The sequence below is a fragment of the Amphiprion ocellaris genome, chromosome 17, assembly GCF_022539595.1.
Source record: "Amphiprion ocellaris isolate individual 3 ecotype Okinawa chromosome 17, ASM2253959v1, whole genome shotgun sequence".
Classification (NCBI taxonomy): domain Eukaryota; kingdom Metazoa; phylum Chordata; class Actinopteri; family Pomacentridae; genus Amphiprion; species Amphiprion ocellaris.
This window is the reverse complement of record NC_072782.1, coordinates 13,709,749-13,732,959: the sequence shown is the minus strand read 5'-3', so window position 1 is coordinate 13,732,959 and position 23,211 is coordinate 13,709,749. Positions and strand designations below refer to the sequence as shown.

Sequence of the window (23,211 nt, the reverse complement as noted above, 5' to 3'; positions counted from 1 at the left end):
GTTACTCATCTTTGTATGTGGACTAACAAAAAAACTTTGAGATGACGGAGGAGCTGGCAGCTGTGCAGCCAATGAAGGAACCATGACGGTGAGTGATTTCTTCATTGAGGTAAATACATGCATGAACAAACTGGGCCTAAAATGGGAGAATTTGGTTGGTGTTACTGATGGCTGTCCAAATTTGACACGGAAAATGTTGGACTTTTGAAACGGATGCAAGATAAAGTGACTGAGATAAACCCAGAACAGAAACTGATATTGTTGCATTGTATTATACATCAGGAGGTGCTGTGTAAGTCAGTGCTAAAAATCAACCACGTGACTGATGTTGTAACTAAAGTAGTTAACTTCATCAGGGCAAGAGCATTGAATTACAGACAGTTTGTTGTCTTTGTGGAGGAGATGAGAGTGAACATGGTGACCTTGGTTACCAGACAGCTGTCAGATGGATCAGCCTGGACAAGGTGCTTAAACGAGTTTGGGATCTGAGAGCAGAGATTCAAGAGTTGGGCACTGTACATCATTGTATTGTGTAATTTACTGTTTTTATTGAGATATATTGAACATTGCTCTAAGTGTAGTGGGGAGCTGTTGTCTTTCTTTATGCTTCACAGTCATCTTAATGTAAATTTAGAAAAACTGACAACACCTCATAGCGTTCATGATGAACAAAAACTGACATGATAAGGCAAGTTTCAAATCTCTGCCAGCTGATGGTCATATTGTTGTAGAATAAGTTCTGAGTGATGGCTTACTTGCTTCGTTTGTAAAAACAGTGACTGCTGAAAAGTAATTAAAGCACTTGGAAAATCAGTTTCACATTTTAAGTATGTCTTTATGATAGTAAATATCTACAACTCAATAGGCAGCAATCATAGTTTGAATGAAAAAACAAAATCTTTCATTAAATACTTGTGTTCTGTGTTCCACATTTTCATTATATCATTGTATTGTTTCATTTACTGTTTTTATTGAGATATATATTGAGCAGAGCTTTTAAATGTACTGGTCCGGCCCTTAACAACCGTCAAAGTTTCTCATGTGGCCCCGTATGAAAATTAATTGCCCACCCCTGCTGTAGAACCTGACAAGAAAATCTTCCCTTAAGGCTCACTGTAAACAGTTTCATCAAGTGACAGGTCAGTTTGTTACATTAATCTTATTTCTCTATTGGAAAGCACTTCAGGTCAACGTCTGTTCTTTTAAATGTTCTGTATATATAATGGTGACTTGACAGGAATTCTGATCTCATGTTTAGAGCCTGATCACCTTTGAAGGATGCGATTGTCGAACTCAGTGTTGTTAAATTAGACAGTCAGACTATAGAGAACTCTCTACTGGCATCCCCACCTGTTCTCTTCATTTTCCTTGCATTTGCTGCTCCTGTTGCCCATTAACATTGACAGCTGAAGTGAACATCTGGACAAAATGGAGCTGGAAATTTAGATTGTTCTGTTTTTTGTAGTTTTATCATATAGTGGAGGAAATACTTGCATTTAAAAGTGTAATCTTCAGCTGCTGAAGTATAGCCTGCAGAGCCTGCCATTGTCTCTAAAATCCACTGGAACATGCACCAGATCTTGGGATAGGCTGGGCCATGACGAATCCACCCATTAAGTCCTTTGCAGGCCGGGAGAAGAAGGACAAATTTTTAGCTGCATTTAAAAGAACTCTCGAAATGCAGCGTTAGAAAGATGCAGCCACTGAACTGAACACAACAGTAGTTCGTCCAGCAGAGCAGCTCTGACTCCGTTGATCACAACACTCTCAGCACTGACTGCAGCACATGCAGCAGAGCATGCATCATAGCTGAGCAGGCGGTGATGGGGAGTCCTCACAGTAAGTTGATAACTAGATTTTAAAATAGCTTAATTGCAAGTTAATAAACGATGCCGTCATTTCTCCTTTTCAGTATAACTCAAGCACATACGTAAAGTACTTCTAAAGATTTGTTTTTACCTCCTAAAATCTGTGCTGGCTCCAAAATTCCAGTATCAGTTGGATTCAACTCTTGTTGTGGAGGTTTGGCTTTCAGGTGAAACAACAATGGTAAATCATCGTTTTTCAATAGACACTGGCACATAATCAGTCCGTTTATCTGAGAAAGATCATCAGTGCTTCCATATCAGAGGCGGAAAACTTTGTTTGAGTTGGCAAAAAAGCTCTTCAGACTCCACTCACACTTTCTCCTCAGTCCATACACAACAAAGAGGGCTGATTGTGAAATCAGTAGCTTGTAGTACCAGGATCTCCTGCAGTGACTTGTCACCTCTTACCAGTCTTATATCATCTTAGTTCATCAATAATCATTAATGTGTTTTTGTGTTCGTCAAGTGTTACTGGAGTACAGAAAGCTCAGTTCTAAGTTTCCAGTGCTCCTTGTGCTTTCTGAACAGCATTTTCCAGAACTGTGTGGTCAGTGAGCAGCTGTTGGAGGGCAGCTGGCGCCATCTCCAGCAACATACCTACATAGATACACAAGAGTACAACAGTGATGTCATTAATATTGTGCTTATATACAGTATTTAGTCTTTATTCACACCTGGCAAGGCCTCTATGGTAAGAAAAACGGATTCCAAAATATATTACAGTGGGCTAATCAATTATACATAGTATTTACAGTATCAGATCACCTGTGATATCATTTGCATGAAGTGGATCAATTTCCTCCACCAGCAAGAAGAGCTTCTCTCCCAGCTTGTCAGTATCATCAGCCTCAGATGAGTCACTGACGTCAGTCTCCTCCACATTCTGCCTGAAGGAAAGCAGAACCATTAATACAGTTCTTCATATTATGTAAACCTGATCTGCTATGGCCCGTTTAGGCAAACTAAAAACTGAGCTAAAAATGAAAGAACATGAAACATTCACAGAAAAGAAAATGAATATGCCCTTACAAGCAAATATGAGTGTATTCTAGAAACTGTAATAAGCCACATACTCCTTTAGTGTCTTCAGGGCGAGGGTCACCTGCTCCTCCAGCACTTTGGGGTCTGAAAGGAGGTTTAACACGGCATCTTTGTGCTGCTCCAGCAACATTCCTAAGGAGGAATAGGGAATCACATTTTCACTGTAATACATACTACTAAAAACATAAAATTATACCAAGCCTAGGTTGTTCTAGCTGCTCTGTGAGGCTGCATTAAGGTGCAGCAATGCTTTGAGATAAAAGCTAATACAAGCACAGCAGGATGTTCACAATGACAATGCTAAGGTACTTTTTTTTACACATTTCTTTTATTTAATTTTGTGTTACCTGTGAGCTGAGGAGAGTGTGATAGTTTCTCGGGTATTTCGACAAAGCTTTTGTTATTAGCATGGCTAAAAATGTAGATTGGCTTCGTTCTATATCAGTTAAACAGTAAACTGGAAAATCGAAGTGAAAGACCAAAACCCATTTTATATTTTGCAATTTACAAATTTATTCAGAAAGCTGTTCAAGAAAAATAACAGAGAAATCAGAAGCAGCGAGGCCATCATTATGAGGAGTTACTACAAAGGTAACTTGATCATATATCTGCTTTAGATACAGCTAAGCTAAACACGGAATTGATTTATTCTAGAAATTGTTTTAAACTTGGCATACAGTTGTTACAGCTTGTATTGTAAATCCCTCTCTAGTCATTGATTTAACTCCTAAAAACTGATCTCTATCTATGAGAGTTACCCATATAGACATTTTTCCAGTCTCTGCATTTTTCTCTTACCACCCCTCCCTGTTCACTGCAGTTTAAGCACACCAGCTCACTTACAACTCTGTTCAAACACTGTGGAATGTCAAGTTTGTGGAATGTCAAAATTGTCCAGTATATCTCCAAAAGTCTGCTGTCCTCCTCAGCCTCTCACTCCTGTGATGCAACCATCTGGTCACGGTATTTGCCTGTCATCTCTTTGGGCAGCGGCGTGGTGCAGGACATGGCACCTGGCCCTCCACCTTTTTCACAACATTTTGAAAAATTACATTTTTCGACATAGTATACTATGGCGTTTTTTTGCGCCAAAATTCATGATGATTTTTTTTTCAAAGAGAACCTTACCATAGTGTTTTTCATGGCCTCCTTTACATTATTTCATCATATGGCACATTTCTATAACATGTTGAAAAATCACATTTTTTTTTCGACATAGTATACTATGGCGTTTTTTTGTGCCAAAATTCATGATGATTTTTTTTTTCAAAGAGAACCTTTCTGGAGTGTTTTTCACGGCCTCCTTTAAATTATTTCATCATATGGCATGTTTTTAAAACATGTTGAAAAATCACTTTTTTTTTCGACATAGTATAGTAAGGCGTTTTTTTTGCGCCAAAATGCATGATGATTTTTTTTTCAAAGAGAACCTTACCATAGTGTTTTTCACGGCCTACTTTACATTATTTCATCATATGGCACGTTTCTATAACATGTTGAAAAAATCGCAAATTTTTTTTCGACATAGTATACTATGGCGTTTTTTTGCGCCAAAATTCATGATGATTTTTTTTTTTCAAAGAAAACCTTTCTGGAGTGTTTTTCACGGCTTCCTTTGAATTATTTCATCATATGGCACGTTTTTATAACATGTTGAAAATCGCATTGTTTTTTTCGACATAGTATACTATGGCGTTTTTTTGTGCCAAAATGCATGATGATTTTTTTTTCAAAGAGAACCTTACCATAGTGTTTTTCACGGCCTACTTTACATTATTTCATCATATGGCACGTTTCTATAACATGTTGAAAAAATCGCAAATTTTTTTTCGACATAGTATACTATGGCGTTTTTTTGCGCCAAAATTCATGATGATTTTTTTTTCAAAGAAAACCTTTCTGGAGTGTTTTTCACGGCTTCCTTTGAATTATTTCATCATATGGCACGTTTTTATAACATGTTGAAAATCGCATTGTTTTTTTCGACATAGTATACTATGGCGTTTTTTTGTGCCAAAATTCATGATGATTTTTTTTTCAAAGAGAACCTTTCTGGAGTGTTTTTCACGGCCTCCTTTACATTATTTCATCATATGGCACGTTTTTATAACATGTTGAAAATCGCATTGTTTTTTTCGACATAGTATACTATTGCGGTTTTTTGCGCCAAAATTCATGATGATTTTTTTTTCAAAGGGAACCTTTCTGGAGTGTTTTTCACGGCCTCCTTTAAATTATTTCATCATATGGCACGTTTTTAAAACATGTTGAAAAATCACTTTTTTTTTCGACATAGTATAGTAAGGCGTTTTTTTTGCGCCAAAATGCATGATGATTTTTTTTTTCAAAGAGAACCTTACCATAGTGTTTTTCACGGCCTACTTTACATTATTTCATCATATGGCACGTTTCTATAACATGTTGAAAAAATCGCAAATTTTTTTTCGACATAGTATACTATGGCATTTTTTTGCGCCAAAATTCATGATGATTTTTTTTTTTCAAAGAAAACCTTTCTGGAGTGTTTTTCACGGCCTACTTTACATTATTTCATCATATGGCACGTTTCTATAACATGTTGAAAAATCGCAATTTTTTTTCGACATAGTATACTATGGCGTTTTTTTGCGCCAAAATTCATGATGATTTTTTTTTTCAAAGAAAACCTTTCTGTAGTGTTTTTCACGGCGTCCTTTACATTATTTCATCATATGGCACGTTTTTATAACATGTTGAAAATCGCATTGTTTTTTTCGACATAGTATACTATTGCGGTTTTTTGCGCCAAAATTCATGATGATTTTTTTTTCAAAGAGAACCTTTCTGGAGTGTTTTTCACGGCCTCCTTTAAATTATTTCATCATATGGCACGTTTTTAAAACATGTTGAAAAATCACTTTTTTTTTCGACATAGTATAGTAAGGCGTTTTTTTGCGCCAAAATGCATGATGATTTTTTTTTCAAAGAAAACCTTTCTGGAGTGTTTTTCACTGCCTACTTTACATTATTTCATCATATGGCACGTTTCTATAACATGTTGAAAAATCACATTTTTTTTTCGACATAGTATACTATGGCGTTTTTTTGCACCAAAATTCATGATGAATTTTTTTTTCAAAGAGAACCTTTCTGGAGTGTTTTTCACGGCTTCCTTTACATTATTTCATCATATGGCACGTTTCTATAACATGTTGAAAAATCACATTTTTTTTTCGACATAGTATACTATGGCGTTTTTTTGCACCAAAATTCATGATGAATTTTTTTTTCAAAGAGAACCTTTCTGGAGTGTTTTTCACGGCTTCCTTTACATTATTTCATCATATGGCACGTTTCTATAACATGTTGAAAAAATCGCAATTTTTTTTCGACATAGTATACTATGGCGTTTTTTTGCGCCAAAATTCATGATGATTTTTTTTTCAAAGAGAACCTTTCTGGAGTGTTTTTCACGGCCTCCTTTAAATTATTTCATCATATGGCACGTTTTTAAAACATGTTGAAAAATCACTTTTTTTTTCGACATAGTATAGTAAGGCGTTTTTTTGCGCCAAAATGCATGATGATTTTTTTTCAAAGAAAACCTTTCTGGAGTGTTTTTCACGGCCTACTTTACATTATTTCATCATATGGCACGTTTCTATAACATGTTGAAAAATCACATTTTTTTTTCGACATAGTATACTATGGCGTTTTTTTGTGCCAAAATTCATGATGATTTTTTTTTCAAAGAAAACCTTTCTGGAGTGTTTTTCACAGCCTACTTTACATTATTTCATCATATGGCACGTTTCTATAACATGTTGAAAAATCGCAATTTTTTTTCGACATACGGCGTTTTTTTGCGCCAAAATTCATGATGATTTTTTTTTTTTTCAAAGAAAACCTTTCTGTAGTGTTTTTCACGGCCTCCTTTACATTATTTCATCATATGGCACGTTTTTACAACATGTTGAAAATCGCATTGTTTTTTTTGACATAGTATACTATGGCGTTTTTTTGCGCCAAAATTCATGATGATTTTTTTTTCAAAGAAAACCTTTCTGGAGTGTTTTTCCACAGCCTGCTTTAAATTATTTCATCATATGGCATGTTTTCACATGAACTGGAGATCAATTCTGAAGTAGAATAATGCCGTAGAAAGCTCGACCCCACAAGTTGACAGGATTGGTTACTTTGGTTTATCATGTATGAAAGCCTTAAAGTCTGAATCTTTGTTTTTGAGACTGTTATCGGTACACTGCAGTTTTAAGATGGAAATGTTCAGTCATGGTGTTGAAAGCCTATTTCAATAATGATGCATCTTCCAGCATATAAAACCATACAGAAATGTTAACTAGGTAATAAAAATAAAAATTCTCCAGACAGTGTCTTTCACTGAACCTGTTCTGAAAGTAAAATCACTCATTATTTGCTTTGTCTCTTAGTGAAATTTCATTGCAGGATATTGGATGTTTATTGAGTCTGGAGACATTTTGCTCACCTGTGATTTTCTGTGAGTGTCCAGTGTTGTAGACGTCCACCAGCTCAAACAGCTGCTCGCCCAGAGAGTCAGATGACACAGACACGTCATCCTCATCCTTACACGTTACTTTGCTGTAACGAAGTGCAATGACATGAGAATACACAATTTTAAGGAGTGTGATACTCAAATATATTTCACAAATGTGTCACGTACACATGTATTAATTGTTTCTCTTTTCTGAAATAATATTCTAGGGCAGAAAAAAAACTGATGTTGACCCCAATTACTGTTTGACTGTTTAATAATCTGTATTTACAATGACAGGACCTCATGCATCTAAAAGACTACTCCAATCTGTTGGGAATCAGTCAGAAGTTACTATTACAACCACCACCCCATGCCTAGTCCTGTACCAGGGTTCCTGTGGCAGCTGCAGGGCTCTGAGGGCTTTCTCCACAGCTGCCATCAGCAGGGACTCATCCTGTAGCATCTGACTCAGCACAGGACCTGGCAGCTCCAGTAACATCCCTGAAACACACAGCCAGGCTTAGAGACTTTGGTCTTACAACAGTTACTATCATGCAGTAATACTAACAACATACCAGTTACTTCTTTTATGTATAAAAAGCATTATTTTTAATGTCACAGAACAATAAAATGTCACCTCACCTGTAAGTTTCCCAGCATCCTCTTTGTGTTTGGGGTAAATCAGAGAGTACAGCTGCTCACCAAGTGTCTCCAGATCTTCTTCATCCTCCATGCTCAGCTCCTTACATCAACTTACTGGTTCCACCTGCCATGCTAAACCGGACTGTAACTTTTAAATTAGACTTTCACCTCTGACAACTTTTCGGTTCACATCCTCCAATCACATCAGCACCTGGACAACATCCACAAAACACTGCACGAAATCGGCATCCAAAAATGCAGATTTTCTCTACAAGGCTCTTGCTGTTTACTCTGGTCGGGCTCCGCGTTTACCCGTGCCTTAAAATATAAAATATCACTCCCGTGTGATGCGTTAAAAACGGCTGCAGAATTTCTGACGGTTGTCTGTAAACACGAGGCGCACAGCAATGACGTCAGGCTTTCACCCACAACGGTGAACGTGTTCCTCCGCTGCTGTTACGACTAACTAGTACTCCTAGAGATGACCCTCAAAATTTAGTAAATAGTCCTTAAAATTCAAAAAGCTACCATAAAGATATTTTTTGTTCGTTAAGTGTGTTTTCATTCATAGAAATATGGTTTAACTCTTAAATATCTTACAATAAAGGTAGGTTTGTGTGCGCAACGATCTGAGACAGAGGTTCCGTAAAGCGGTTTCCGCTCTCTCCGGTCCTTTTCCTCCGCTAAAAGGTAACGTGGTCGCTTCTGCAGCTAATAGCCGGTCACTAAAGTAGATTTATTCTGCGTCTATAATTGTATTTACACTCATAAAGTAAGACATTATTCTTGTGTTTAGTGTTATGCACCACATTTGGCAGTAAGTGTCCCTGTTACATGTAGAAAAATTATGATAAACTTGTCACCACGTCGCCCTGGTTAGGCCTCGTCGTGTTCGGTCGCTAATGTTAGCCAACCGCGCTAAGCTAATTCAGCGACTCTTCGTGTTTTCTTGGTATGGGCGCAAACATTAAAATAAAGCACCATATTTAACGTTATAGCTGTTGCTCACTGTCTAACGATATCACTGGTTTAATTCGGGGCACTAAGCTAACTCCTCCAGCTAAGGTTAGCGGCTGAGAAATGAGAAAACATGAATGACGCCTGTCAGGAGCGGCGAAGGTTTCAATGCGTTGAGCTGCAACTGGAAAATATTCACTAACGCTTGATCCTTTTTTCTCAGGTTCACCATGTCGTCCCATTTGCAGTGGATGGTCATCAGGAACTGCTCCAGCTTCCTCATCAAGAGGAACGGACAGACCTACAGCACTGTGAGTACACTGCTGAGACTGAAAAACCTGAACATCACAGTAGAGTGTGACCACACCTGAGTTTGACTACTGAAATGTTTGGGGTGATTTCGATATTCAGTCAAGTCAATAAAAGATCTGTGGTGCCAGATATTTTGCTTTGTCTTTGAACTTTACTTACACACTTTATATATGTATACTTATATTGCGTAATTCCTACACTGTGAATGGATTACACGTATGTTAATATGATAACAATGTATTACTGAAAACATACTGTTAGTATTTATCTGGAATCTACAACTATTTTAATAATAACCAAGAAGATCAATAACTAATCGGAACCTACATATTTGCTGTAAATAATACTTCATTGAGATGTGTCTCTAGCTATTTATATTTTTCATGTCTATTTAACAGGCAAGGTTCAACATTCATTCTTCAGTCTTGATAAGTACTCATGACATGTAGCAAATCAGATGGTGCTGTGGGCGAAATACTACTCTAGACCACAGAATGATGACTACAGATAGACGATGCTACCTCAGAGGCAAAGCATCACATTTTGAAGTATATTTATTTTATTAATAGTTGGGGGTTTTTTTTGGTTGTTTTTTTTGTTTTGGTTGACCCCTAGTATGTACTATGGAACTTTAAATTATCTCCGGTTGGATCCTGTTACTAACAAGATGGCAGGATTGGGCTTGATAGTGACATATGCTGTTCAATAGGATTATCTGAATTTTATCAATTTGCTTAACAGGAGGCCAACAACCTGAAGTCCAGGAACTCCTTCCGCTTCAATGGGTTGGTGCACAAGAAGACTGTAGGTGTGCAGCCAGCAGCCGATGGCAAAGGTGTCGTTGTGGTGCTGAAGAAGCGTAGAGGTAAATATCTGACGCTGTTTCTTTTAATTGTTTGGATGACAACACTGTCCAGGTCTGAATCGTACATGTTTGAATGTAAAGAAAAGCACTTTTTCTTTGCAAGAAAAACTGACCTGAGTTTGTTTAAAGGATGCTGACAGATTAATGATATTCATCTACGTGTTTGTTGCATGCAGATGCTTTGGAGTCAGTGTAAATCCTACTTCTACAATAATTAAAAGTAGACATGTTCATGCTTGAAATTGTAGAAATTAAAATGGTAGTTCTCCAGTAGATTTGTATCTGTACTCACTGTTGCTACCTGGAATCTGCTGCCATACACTGAGCTGTAAAGTCAAGAATCACGTGACTGAATTGAGCACTGTGCATAGAGAAATTTCCAGAGCAAGTTTACGTAACCCAATGTTTTATCTGGTGGAACATATTCATTGTTGGTGAATCAGAGCTAGTGTGAGTACTTTAACATGCCTATTTTGGTTTTCTTTTGTTACACAGGCCAGCACAAACCTGCCACCTCTTACGAGAAGATCACCATCAACAAGAACTCTCGTGCCACCCTCAACAGCCTGAGGCACATCATTCGCAAGAACAACTACAGGAAGGACCTGCGCATGGTGAGCTCAGCTTGTACTTTTAGAAGGCAAAATGTGATATGTAGTTAGCGTTTTGGTTTGTGTAATGGTTTAGGAGTATCCTTTATACATTAGAATTTCAAAAACATGTCTGTTGTGTTTCCTTAGGCTGCCCTCCGTCGTGCCAGTGCTATTCTGAAAAGCCAGAAGCCTGTTGTCATCAAAAAGAAGCGCACCAGGGCTGCCAAGACAGCATAAACTGATACACAAGATAAATAAATAAAAGCGTTTTGTTTGGAAAAAAGCACTGTGTTGTCCTGAGTCCTAACTTAACCACAGGTCTTTATTAAATTGGTTTCTAATGTGTTTCTAATGTGCAGGATTTCCCATGTATCTGACACTGATTTTTTTTATGGTAATGAATGTTTGGACAAAGTGTAGACCTGGTCAGATCAGCCACAGGAGAGTGTAGTTTTTCATTCAGCTGAAAAAATGATGCACACAAAGGGAACTGAATATTTTTTTTTCCTCGTGTGATAATTCAGTGGAACAAATAGTTTGTTAAATGTTGCTAATTCCCTTCTGTGCACCTGACACCCCACAACCTGATGCAGTTGGTTTTGTCATCATTACAAATTGTTCAGTAAGTGGGCACTTAGTTTTACTGACCTATTTCCAAGTTTGTTCCCTTTACCTCTGCTGCACCACACTAAGCTCTAGGGGCTGTTAGGGTCAGCTTAGGTGAAATCTCAATGTTTATTTAGGGACAAGAAGTCCTGCAGTGCTTTTTATATTCAGCCATATTTCTACCGGTTAAATATTTATATATGAATGAACTTGTAATACCTGCTTGAAGTACATCCTCTTGACCTCATTGGTCCAGTGTTGCCCCAGTTATTACATTGAGCTGCAACTAATTAAATAGGAGGATCTCTGATTGATTATCTTTGCATGCAGCTGAAACATTCCTTCATTTTTCACCATTATTTTTGACAAATTCAGCACGAACACTTGACAAAGTGAGCACCTAGTTTTTTGTATACACAGTCTACGTAGACAGCATATCATTTTCATTTGAATAAGATCATAATGAACAGGCACTCTGCTGCTGTGGTAACTGATGCAGAAACATCAGATTGATTTTTCAAGCAGGCCACTGGTAGCTTTCTACCCGTGGCTCTGGAAAAAACGAACGCCACACTCCACCCTTGATGAGTTTAAGCTGAATAAATATCCAGCACCAATTCTTTCTGCAGTGAAGCACACCTCTGCAAAGGGGATTTAGATGTACTTCTGTCAAGGTTCCGTGTCTCTGAAGATGTGATAGAGTCTGTGTGGCGGACGTGATGAGGGGAATCAAGCTTTTCTTCTTGCCCTTGACTCTGCTGGTGCTGGAAAGTCGGAGCTTTGAATTACAGGATACGATTCATTCCCTGATAGAGGAGAACATCCACCTCCATGACCAGCTGGAGAACCTCACCAAGGCCCTGAAGGAGCTCAAACAGATGCTCTGGCATCATTCAAATGGTAATGATTCCTCCTTACCATTTATACTTACATTTAAAACATAGATTAGAGGAAAAAAATATTGGGGATTTGATTTTTAATATTAAAGGAACTCAGCAATACTCAAATATATTTGTCATAGTAGAGAATTCCTTGAAGGGTTCTTCATATTCTTAAACACTAATGTGAACTAAATTGAAAGACAAAGAAGTAAAATATTACCTGGAAGCACTTCTGATCATTTTACTGCTGTTTTTCATCACTCGTGCACTTTGAGTATTCACAGCATTACCATGACTTAGCTCTGAACATTTTCATTTCACCATGTGAGGGCTCAATTGTTCCTGCATGTTTGTTGTAAATTAAATAAGCACGTGGAAAGATGTTAACAAAGACATCCTGTGTTTATATTACAGATCCAGACCATCATGAACACCACGAACATCACAACGAGGATGTTCAGCATCTGTGGGATGAATGGTCACTACATGGTGTGTATCTTATTCATGTCATTTAAATAAGTAAAAAAGCCATACAGAAAAGTAAGAAAAATCCAGGTCTTCCTTTTTTTAATATGTTAATGTATATGTGTATATATATCTGTGTCATGTTTCTGTTGTAGCTGCTGCAGGGGGAGTGAGTTTGAACTACTTCTTGTAGTTTAATAGACGAGAACAGCAGATAAATCCGATATATTAATAGGACAGGAAAAAAGAAAAACAATGCTCTCATCTCTGAACTTTTTTCGAACATTTATTACATTGAAGGCATGTAAAAAGTTTACTGGACAAAGTCTATATTTGGTGGAGCTGCAAACGACTTAGTGACATCTGAAATCTGACCCTAACTACTAGCTGCTTTCTGTAAGAAAAAATAAAAAGTTTGCTATATTTTAAAGCTTGTTATAATATGAATTGTGTAAAATGTTCATCTCAAAAGTAACTAAAGCTATTATATATATGTAGTCGAGTATAAAACACAATATTTTCCTCTGAAATGTAGTGTAAATAAAGTTAAAAGTAGCATGAAATGGGAATTGCACTAGATTCTACTTGCATGGAGTTACTCTCCTCTGCTGCATTTCAGTGAATTCCCAGTGGTCATGTAGTGGCGGTGTTCACTGCATTGAGGCCAGACCATTAATTAACGTCGATTTCACACCCATGCAGACGGCAGTATGGCTTTACGGTTCATGTACGCACCATGGAGATAGCAATGTGTTCTGTAAATAATCTCAAGCCATAAGTGAGATTTCTAACAACACACCACCAGCTGCACTTAGTAAAAAGCTGCTAAAACCGTCCTGTATGAGGCGATAGTGACAGTATTTCTCCCTTCCTGACAGGCATCGATGAAGAAACACATCTGCTGTTGGAACATGCCTTTTGTGAGCACAGACTGCACGGCTCGGCCGCTCGGCTGCATGAAGAAACAAGCGTCCCCCTGCTGGTGTTCCCCTGCGTCGCCCTGCTGCTCATGAGCTGCCTGTAGGCTGCATTAGCCCCAAGTCACAGCTGTAGCCGTCGTCCATGTCGCTCAGGATTTTTAAGTTGAGTTGCCCATCGGGGATAAGTTCAAGCAACACTGTGTAAATTGATCCAATTGAACTGTGAGCTTTGTTGCCGTCGCTGGGATTAGCAGCACCCCGGACTCTTCCTGTTAGGATGCGATTATCGAACTGACAGGATCGGATGAGTTGACCTATCAATCTGTTACACAAAACACCTCTGGGGAATTTACTGCACTGGAAAGTTGATGCTGGTGTATCATAACAGAGAAAGCTGTTACTATAGCAGGTTAAACCCAGTGACTTGCTATTTATTGTAAATGTAGTTCTAAACAATGTTCCCTCTAATTTTTCATGAGTGTGAGCAAACACACAATCTCCCTGAGCGTCCTTTGGACCACTGTGAGCAACATCAGACGTGTGCACTGTGGTCACACCAGCATCACATCCATTCAAGTTACATGGTTCATTAAAAGAATCAAATTACAGCATTTACATTTCTGTTAAAACACTTTGTCAACAGGAGCCAGTTGAAGGCTGCAGTGATTTTAGTGACACTACAATGTATAAGAGTGAAGTTATTGAATATTTGTCTCTCTTTACTGTTGCAGTGGTTTTGCAAATTGCAGACGGACCCTGTTCACTCCATAGACACCAATGTTATTCCTGTAGCTTGAAAGACAGCTACTTTTGATAAAACTGGGCTTGTAGCACATTGTCTGCCTTGCAACAATGGGAAAGAGGCACCGTTTATGTTTTGACAACCTATATCTAATGAGTTATTGATGCTGGAAGTCCGAATCTATGAATATCTTTCCAACTTTACTGAACTTGGGGCCACTACCACCTAAGGAGTGATATATTTAATTTTGAAAAAAGCATTTAGCCATACTTAAAGCTTTAAGTGCTTTATTAACACGGAACTAAAAATTTTGTATTGTTTTATTATCACAGGTTCTGTCTGAAAAGAGGTGGCATCATTTTAAACAGTGAAATCAAACTAATAAAATGTAATGACCAACCAGTGAGCAATACTGGATTCTGCAAAAACATAAACAACTTTTTTTTAAAAACTAAATCTTATCTTAACACAGTTAATGTATTAACTTATTTATGTGTGGATGCATGTATTTATTGATTTATTTAGTACTGTTAACATAGCAGAGTTCTGAGTGAGTTTTTCTTAAGATAGACAAAGGCCATTTATTGATTACATATAGGCTCTTAAATGTTTATTAAAAACTAAAACGCATTAAAAAAAAAAACAACTTAGGCATTTATTGAATCACTAAAATACTGTAGAGTACAGACTACATCAGCATGATTATAAGCATCCTCTGGTAAATTAACAACCAGACACTGATGTCTCTCACCATATGGACTTCAGGAGATGACTGGGGGATGATAAACTGTGACCTACTGGTTGGGTTCTCTCTGTTCTCATGTTTCTTACATGTTTGTCCCCTGACAGCTGGGTCCTAATGTTTTTTGAGCAACACACCATACTATGACGTTTTTACAATGATGGTTCTACTATGGAACCAGTTTGACACGTTCAGGTGTTCTTTGTGTGAAAACTCAGAGATTTCAGGTATCAGAAGGTGGTTTTCAACTTTCTTTGTTAACTTTCTGCTTCAACTTTAAATTAAATTTCCTTCACTAACCCAGCCCTCTGGACTTCCAGGAAGCTGTGTTCCTATTGGCTGTCCAGGTGGCTGCTTGGTGTTATCAGGAACACCTGAGCAGCTCAGTGTCTTCCTGCTTTATTTAGCTGCAGACAAACATTTCCTATGTTTCTCTTCACCACTGAACCGGGTTTGGCTCCATTACTTTAGCTTGTTCTTTAGGCGTTGGCTTGCAGCTTCCAGCAGTAAAATTGTCTTTAATGTGTTTCTTGGTGTGTTTTAGGGCTTTGTACTGGATAGTTGTCTTGGTAAATGTGGTTCTTTAGCCACAGTTAGCACATGGTGCTAATGTGTGCAGTGATTAGTGGATTTGGTCCACCTGAGTTGTGTCTTTATCTTGGCTGTAGTGAGTCTTCAGAGGTTTTTGGTCAGACACATTCTGTATTCTTGTTTGTGAACCAGCGTTGGTTGTCCAGAAGGTAAGAGTTCCTGTCCTGATTCTCTGTTCTCAGAGGTTCTCTGGTAGGCTGCAGGAGACTTTAGCGTTTGGGTTGTGCTAGTTTGGTTTTTGTATGGTTTCATTTGGACGACTATCTTGAGGCCCCTCCATGTGGTTTAGTGAGGTTTTCTGGAACAGTTCTACAAAGCAAGCTGCAGCAGAAGAGACTTTGAGAGTTTTTAGGAAGTTCTGGAGACCAGACTTTGGAGCAGCAGAAACATTTGTCAGCAGTTTGAGCAGGAGAAGGTGAGCTTCAGAGTAGAAATGAGATGGAAACCTTCTTGACCCGTGTGGTGAGGTCCTGTACGAAGAGTTTGAGCAGGTTGTGAAGAGTCTGTAGTTCTTTGGTCTGAAAGCACAAGAAGAGTCGACTCATTAAAGGAGAAAACAGGAGATATTGTTGGTTCTTCTGTCGCTCTGCAGTTTCCTTAGACTGAATATCAAGTTTATATTTTAAATGATTTCCCATGTGAGCCCAAGAATACTTCAATAAACTCCCTCCATCCCCTGGACACAACATATTTTATTACCATGTTAAATCTTTTTTGTTTGTTTGTTTTTGAGTTTTAATCATGGTTTTAGCATAGATTTTTCTCTTTGCTTGTTTAGTTTTGTAATCTGTGTGAAAGGTGCAAAACAAATAAAGCTGAATTGATAAACTGAATAATTGACTAACTCCTGACTGACAACAGAAGTATTTTCATTGTGATTTAAGGGTTTGTTTCATTTGTAAGGTTGGGGTTAAAATCTTGACAGAAAAAAAAGATTAAAGAAATAAACTATAGTAAAAAAGCAATTAAATCAAAGGAAAAAAACTATAATATAATAAAACTTTTAAAAAGAAAATTAAACATTAAATACAATTAATTTATATTCGACAAAATATTTAATTAGATAATTAAATGGAAGATACAAAGCATGTAATTATGAAATTAAACAATTTTTTAAACAAAAATATTAAACATTAAAGATGAAATATTTTAGATAATTAAACATTTAAAAAATACAATTAAACAAGAATATTACACATTTAGAAAAATACAAAACATTCAATTAGATTATTAAACCTATAAAAGTCAAAACATTTAATTAAAAAATTAAATGTTTAATTAGAAAATTAAATCTTAAAGACAATAAAACTTTAAATAGGAATTAAACAGAAATTCAATGAAGCATTAAAGAAGAAAATTAACCATTAAAATGTGGTAAAATATTTAAAAAGAAAAACCTTAATAAAGATTTAATCGAAAAATTAAACATTGGGAAAGTCTGAAATGAAAACATCAAGTTGTTTCTTTAAACATTTCCTCTTTCTATGTTCTTGGTTTAATTGTGGACAGATTTACTAAGAACTCATTTCAGAAAACTGATTTCCATATAAAGTCTACTAGTAGTTGAAGGTATCGATCAAACTAATGTTACCTTCTGATCTCCACAAACTTTACCGTTCAGTGAAGAGAATCAAAGTTTGTTCAGGATTTCTAAAAAACCCACAGGTGAAAGTCTGAGAAGAACTCGGATGGATGGTCTAAATGTGAAATCAAGACTCATGGTCACAAGTTTTAAGGCTTCTGTTAACCAGAAAGTTCAAACTAACAGAGAAGTACTGAGAAACTTTTACGATTTCAGTCCTCAGACTGTCGAAAGGTTCAAACTAACAGAGAACTACTCAGGAACTGAGAAAATATCAGCCCTCAGACTGCCTGAAGGTTCAAACTAACAGAGAACTACTCAGGAATTTAGAAGATATCAGTCCTTGGACTGTCTGAAAGTTCAATCTAACAGAGAACTACTGTGGGACTTAGAAAATTTCAGCCCTCAGACTGTGTGGAAGCTCAGGTCCTGAGGACTCGGGAGGTGTGGAGGCTTTGGAAAGTCTTGGAACTGAGGGTTCAACCCTTCAGCACAAAGGCTGAAGTCCAACCTCCTGAGAAAAACGGTCGAGTCGAGATTCAAGTTAAAAAAAAAAAAAAACTCGAAAATGGCAAAAAATAGATGATAAATACGCAAAAAAAAGAAGAATTAGTATCTGAGCGAGTAGCTCAGGGGGTAAGAAGACAGACTCCCAAGCGGAGGGTCGCAGGTTCAAGACCCACCACTGGCCTTTTCTTTCTTTGTCTTTGTCAGAATTTTGAGAAAACTTAAGAAGGGTCTGGTCTTGAACCAGCGACCTGCAGCTCCATAGGCAAATCCTTAACTCACTGAGCTACAGATCAGATGAAAAGAAATAATTTCGTCGTCCCTTTGGCATCGTTGTTCCTGAAGTGACCATATGGGCAGAGCCAAGGCGGAGTCTGGGTGGAGTCAGGGTGGAGAGTAGGCGGGGAGGTGGGTGGCGGCCTCCCCCCTCTACTCCCCCACCTCCCCCCACCGCCCACCACACCTTCCCCCGCCCGACGAGTTCTTCGAGTCTCGACGAGTTCCTCGAGTCTCGACAGGTTTTCCCGAGTTTCTTGACTTTCCACCAGGTCGGAGGCAGAACAAGATGTCATGAAGAGGTGTTGAAGTCGGCCAGGATGGAGTGAATTTTTACAGCGAATAGAAGGAAGACGACTAGAAGAGCAGGTCTTTAACCACCATCCATAAAATCCATGGAGTCAGCTCCAGAGAAATGAAGGGAGCTCAACTTTTATCAACCTCCATCCAGATGTTCAACTTGATATCTTTACTTTGACATTTTTAGCACCACAAACCTTTAGTATCACACTTTATTATCCTTTATTAGGACTTTAATGGAATCCACCAGCAGATTTAGTTTTTGTTGAGAAACTTTATTCTTGTCGTCGTGGGACTGCAGTATTTAAAACTGTTCCTTCTATTTCACCTCATGTTTATTAGTTTCAGTGGAGAAAGTTTGAATTGTCAATTAGTCTCTTAAAAACTAAATAATAAATAGGATTTGTCAAGAGGTTTAAATTTCTTACTTTGTCATATTTTAAATATGACAAAAAAAATAAAAATAAAGCATCTTGAGACAATTTGACCTGTAATTGGCATTATATAAATAAAATTGAATTAAAATCATATGTATCTTGTAATGTTGGAGTAAATCAGCCATATATGTTAGAAAACACATTTTCTTTGTCCATTAATCTGTTGATTGTTTTCTCCAGTAATTCATTTCTTGTTTTGGTTTATAAAACGTCAAGCCCAAATATATTCAGTTTACGGTCATAAAAACCAAAAAGATTTACATTCATGATGCAGGAATGAGGCAGTTTTTCACTTTTTATCTTAGTTTAGTTAGAAAGATAGTTGATAATGTGTGAATTGTTGCAGCTTGTGAGCCGTAGAAGGTTTTAATCTTTGGGGCCGAGTGTCAAAAAACATTTAGAAACCAACATCAACAAAGCACTCAACAAATATTTGAACATCATTAAAGGGAAATCCAACTTTTGCATGACAATGTCTAATTAAAGGACATTTATTTCCAACGTAAATGTGTGATATTCATCCTCTGGAGCTTTCTCTTCACATCGTCTTCCACCTGGACTGGTTTGGTCAGGAGCATGTGCAACAAACATTTGAAAAACTGCACTTTAACATCAATGAATGACACTGAAGTTTAATCTCTACATAAATGAGACTGAGTCTGGATGTGCTGCTCTGTCATTAACTCTTAAGTTTAGGGAAAGTTCAAACAAAAGAGGACAGTTCAGATAAGACTTGAGAATGAGCTTATTTTCAACAAACATCTCCGACTTTCTGAGCTTCAGCACCTCCAGCAAGATATTTTAACAACAAGCAACTCAAGAGATCCAGAAGTTGGAGAGAGTTAGCTTTAGCTGAGCCAAAGAACATGTGGGACGCTAACCTAGCAAACATTTCAGACTTTCCTCTGTGAATTCTGAGAAATAATTTCCTATTTAATGACAGAGCTACACATCTTAACTCAGTCTCATTAAAACAGACTCTAATTCAGTGTCATCCATCCATATTAAAGTGCAGTTACCCAAAACGTTTGTTGCGTGAGCTCCAACAAAACCTGTCCAGGTCGAAGGCCACTTTGACAAACAGGAAGTGGAAGATTCCAAGCAGACTTATAGAAGGGGGAACCAGACTGTACTAAGTGTCGTCGAGTATAGAGGAGTGTTTTGTGGGTTTTTAAGGCTGATAATGATTATTAGTGAGACATTTGGAGTAGATATTCATTTGCAGTAAATGAAAGTATTTAAAATCTTGAGTTAAACTTAGAAGAACACAAACTCTAACAGCAAACTTTGTTGATACGTTTTTGTTTTGTTTACAGATGTTAAGGTAAAGGAGTTTTATTTGTGACGTATAACCAATCAAATCACTCCAGAAGACAGAGCGACCACAGGTAGATAAAGGTTCAGAGCCAAAGTAGCACCATTTTTAAATGTATTTATTACCGTAAATCAGTAAAAAATAAAATACTGATAATCAGTAAATAAGTCAGCCCACAATTACTACAATTCTACAATGTATGTCTCTTTCCTTTGACTTGTTATTTGTACAATATACGATGTATATGATGGCGTTTTTTCATACCAAATGCTATACTATGATGTTTTCTAAGAGACATACGATGCTACTCTGTTCTGGCCCTGGGCCGCTGCACTCCTCCTCTGTTGTTTTCTGGATTGTACTCAGCTGCATGCCTTCGTCCACCAGGCCTCCGTTGACTCGTCCCGCCTGCCGTCTCTGGAGCTGAAGCTGGATTGGAACAGACCAAAGTACAGTCCAATCACGATGCCAGCTGCCTCTCAAAAGGCTCCTTCATCTGGCAGGTGGTGGCACTTCTTCTGAGGGGAAGCTGAGCTGGCCCGGCAGAACTTTGGAGATGTGTTCCAGTGGTTGGTGGATGTGTGGGGAGATAGAGAGGGACCTTTGAATTGTTCAGAAAGGAAAACAGGAAACCCATTGGTAGTTTTAGTTTAGGGTGCTACTGCGGTGTGATTTTGGGTTTTAAGAGGTGAACAGGAGTTTTTTTTCGTATTGATTATCTTTTACTTTGTTCCTGGTTGGAATGCCCATCAATGTCAACATGAAGTTCACTTTTAGTTCTGTTGATTTATTTTTATTTTACCAACACCCATTTGTTTTTAATCCCCTCACATGTTGTGTTGTTGTAAACTTACTCTTTCAAATAAATTCTCGTCTAACCCTCTGGAAACCAGCGTTTGGACTGTTTTGGTGTTGCTCCTCACCTACTGACAGCTGTGGACTAAAGGCTATACTGTGACGTTTTTAGAGCGACATGCTATACTATGATGTTTGTTGGGCGACACGCTATATTATAGGCTTTTTTAATTGACATATTATTGTGACTTTTTTTTGTTTTAGTTTTTTTTGTTTTTTTAGCAACATATAAGAATTTGAACAGTTTTAAAAGTTACTATACTTTTACTTGTGCAATGAAATTATTATTCTATGGCATTTTTTAGATGACATATTATATTCTGATGTTTTCTTGAATTACATACTATTTTGACAATATACTGCACTATGACATTTTTTGAACCACATATCATACATGACAATTTTAGGCAACATCCTATCATTTTGCACTTTTTGAACCACATAATAATCTATGTTTTGTTTTTTTTTCTTGCCAACATGCTGTACTATGAACTACAGGCCATACTATGTTATTCTTGAGTAAAGCATACTATACTTTGACATTTTCTGAACTACATCCTATACTATAGCGTTATACACAGAGTGCTTTGGTTACATGTTGATTTATAATCTAGATTTTTTTCTGTTTTGTTTTTTGACAGGATTACCACAGACCTGACCGTGAACACCGTTGACACCCACCTCAGGGAGACGCTGCCTAAGATCTCAAGGCTGCTTGGTCGTGGTCTTTCTGGCACGTACTCTTCCAAGATGAGCTGGGAAGTTTAACACTGATGGAATGACACCAGATCTAAGCCGACAAACTTCCAATTCCTCCTCAACCCATAGTCTCTGGGAAACCTACATGGAGTAAGAAAAGTAGACAGAGAAGTAATTAAGTCTGTACACAACATATTAAAAAGGCACATACATATTAGAAATCTAATAAATTAAGTACAAAGAACTGAATTCGCCAATATACTGGAGACCAGAGCTATTTAATTTGATAAGTATAACCTTGTTGAGTAACATTTCAATTATTTGAGAGCCTAAAGAACTGCCTGTAATCCCAATCATAAAATGGGTTTGGAGGAAGAACATAGATGGTAATCTGGATATACATGAGTTAGGCTTTATAAGTACTATTGGTAGTATTGGTGGTAGTAATAGCAATGTGACTACTACTAGTAGTAGTGGTACACTACTGCTGCTGATACTGGCACTGCTACTACAACTTGTAATACTATTACAAATGCTGATACTACTTCTACGACTCTAACAGCTGTTTATACTACTACTGCTGCTTGTACTTTTAGTATTACTACTACTGCTTGTACAACTATACTACAGCTACTATTAATCGTCTGGTATTTGCTTGTCAAGCTGCTAGCTCGCCTTAGTGTTTTGCTAGTGGCTAACTAGTTAGCTCTCATAGACTGGAAGCTCTCAACAAGATTTCATCATGAAAAAAGAGCCAAAAACTATTCTTACCTCTGAAAAGTCATTCCAAGTTTCCTTGTCTCAATCGTACGACGCAGTGTGTAATTGTATGCAGCACAGTGAGCCGGCATACTTCTTGTTTCCGTTTTCACGCCGTCTACATCAACGGAATGCACTGAAACTTTGACCCCACTAGCTTAGCCTCGCATTAGCACGCAGCTCAAAGGGACGTGTCCTATCTACTCATTCATATCTATGAGAACAAGGGTGGCTGCACATAAGGACGCCTGACGTTGATTAGCTGCGTAAATACCATTATATACAGTCTATGACAGGGGTCACTAACTGGCGGACCGCGGTCCGGATCCGGACCCAGACGCCGTCTTATACGGACCGGACCTGTAATCAGTAAATTGTAACGGGATTTTAAATTTGACCGGTCGCTTGTGTTTACGGCATTAGTTACCAGCTCAGGAAACACACAGACCAATTACGTACGAGTTCAGCCATCCCACGTGACGCTACTCAGCCAATGAAGTCTCTGCATTGCAGCTGCTAAACGTCACAGCTCTGCGTTCAGAAAACAGTTGAGAGGTGAGGGACAGACTGAAAAGGAAAATGAATAAAGCGACACCGAGAGGGAAATAGCCCTGCACATGCTGACCATGTTTGGCTCAACATACAGCTGGAGGCACCTTTCTCAACTATGAACATAATCAGAACTAAATATCGTTCCAGACTGACCAATGAGCTCCAGATGTGTTTGAGAACGGCCCTGACACCATTCAGACCACAATTCAAAA

General features: G+C 37.8%; 2 protein-coding genes and 1 long non-coding RNA gene across 5 annotated transcripts; 1 reads left to right on the top strand and 2 right to left on the bottom strand.

Annotated features, from left to right (window-relative positions):
- Positions 1-810: 810 nt before the first annotated feature.
- LOC111569826 (uncharacterized) lies at positions 811-8,460 on the bottom strand. Of its 2 annotated transcripts, none has more exons than XM_035949027.2 (6): positions 8,044-8,460; positions 7,788-7,902; positions 7,393-7,505; positions 2,942-3,041; positions 2,634-2,751; positions 811-2,465 (listed from the first exon to the last, which is right to left on the bottom strand). In XM_035949027.2, exons 1-6 carry the CDS (start codon positions 8,132-8,134, stop codon positions 2,337-2,339), a joined length of 666 nt encoding a protein of 221 aa, XP_035804920.2. In that variant the 5' UTR covers positions 8,135-8,460; the 3' UTR covers positions 811-2,336. The 2 variants fall into 2 exon arrangements, with proteins under 2 accessions (XP_035804920.2, XP_023127992.2); XM_023272224.3 differs by having other exon boundaries at positions 2,634-2,755; positions 8,044-8,459.
- A 243-nt stretch (positions 8,461-8,703) lies between these two features.
- On the top strand, positions 8,704-11,056 carry rpl28 (ribosomal protein L28). The gene is made up of 5 exons (XM_023272218.3): positions 8,704-8,733; positions 9,224-9,311; positions 10,054-10,177; positions 10,673-10,791; positions 10,918-11,056. Exons 2-5 carry the CDS (start codon positions 9,231-9,233, stop codon positions 11,005-11,007), a joined length of 414 nt encoding a protein of 137 aa, XP_023127986.2. The 5' UTR covers positions 8,704-8,733; positions 9,224-9,230; the 3' UTR covers positions 11,008-11,056.
- A 3,779-nt stretch (positions 11,057-14,835) lies between these two features.
- On the bottom strand, positions 14,836-22,845 carry LOC129350893 (uncharacterized). 2 transcript variants are annotated; one of them, XR_008604472.1, is made up of 4 exons: positions 22,460-22,845; positions 21,671-21,829; positions 20,435-20,735; positions 14,836-16,235 (listed from the first exon to the last, which is right to left on the bottom strand). It is a non-coding gene; the product is annotated as an uncharacterized LOC129350893 (long non-coding RNA). The 2 variants fall into 2 exon arrangements; XR_008604471.1 differs by lacking the exon at positions 14,836-16,235 and having other exon boundaries at positions 20,235-20,735; positions 22,460-22,841.
- Positions 22,846-23,211: the final 366 nt, after the last annotated feature.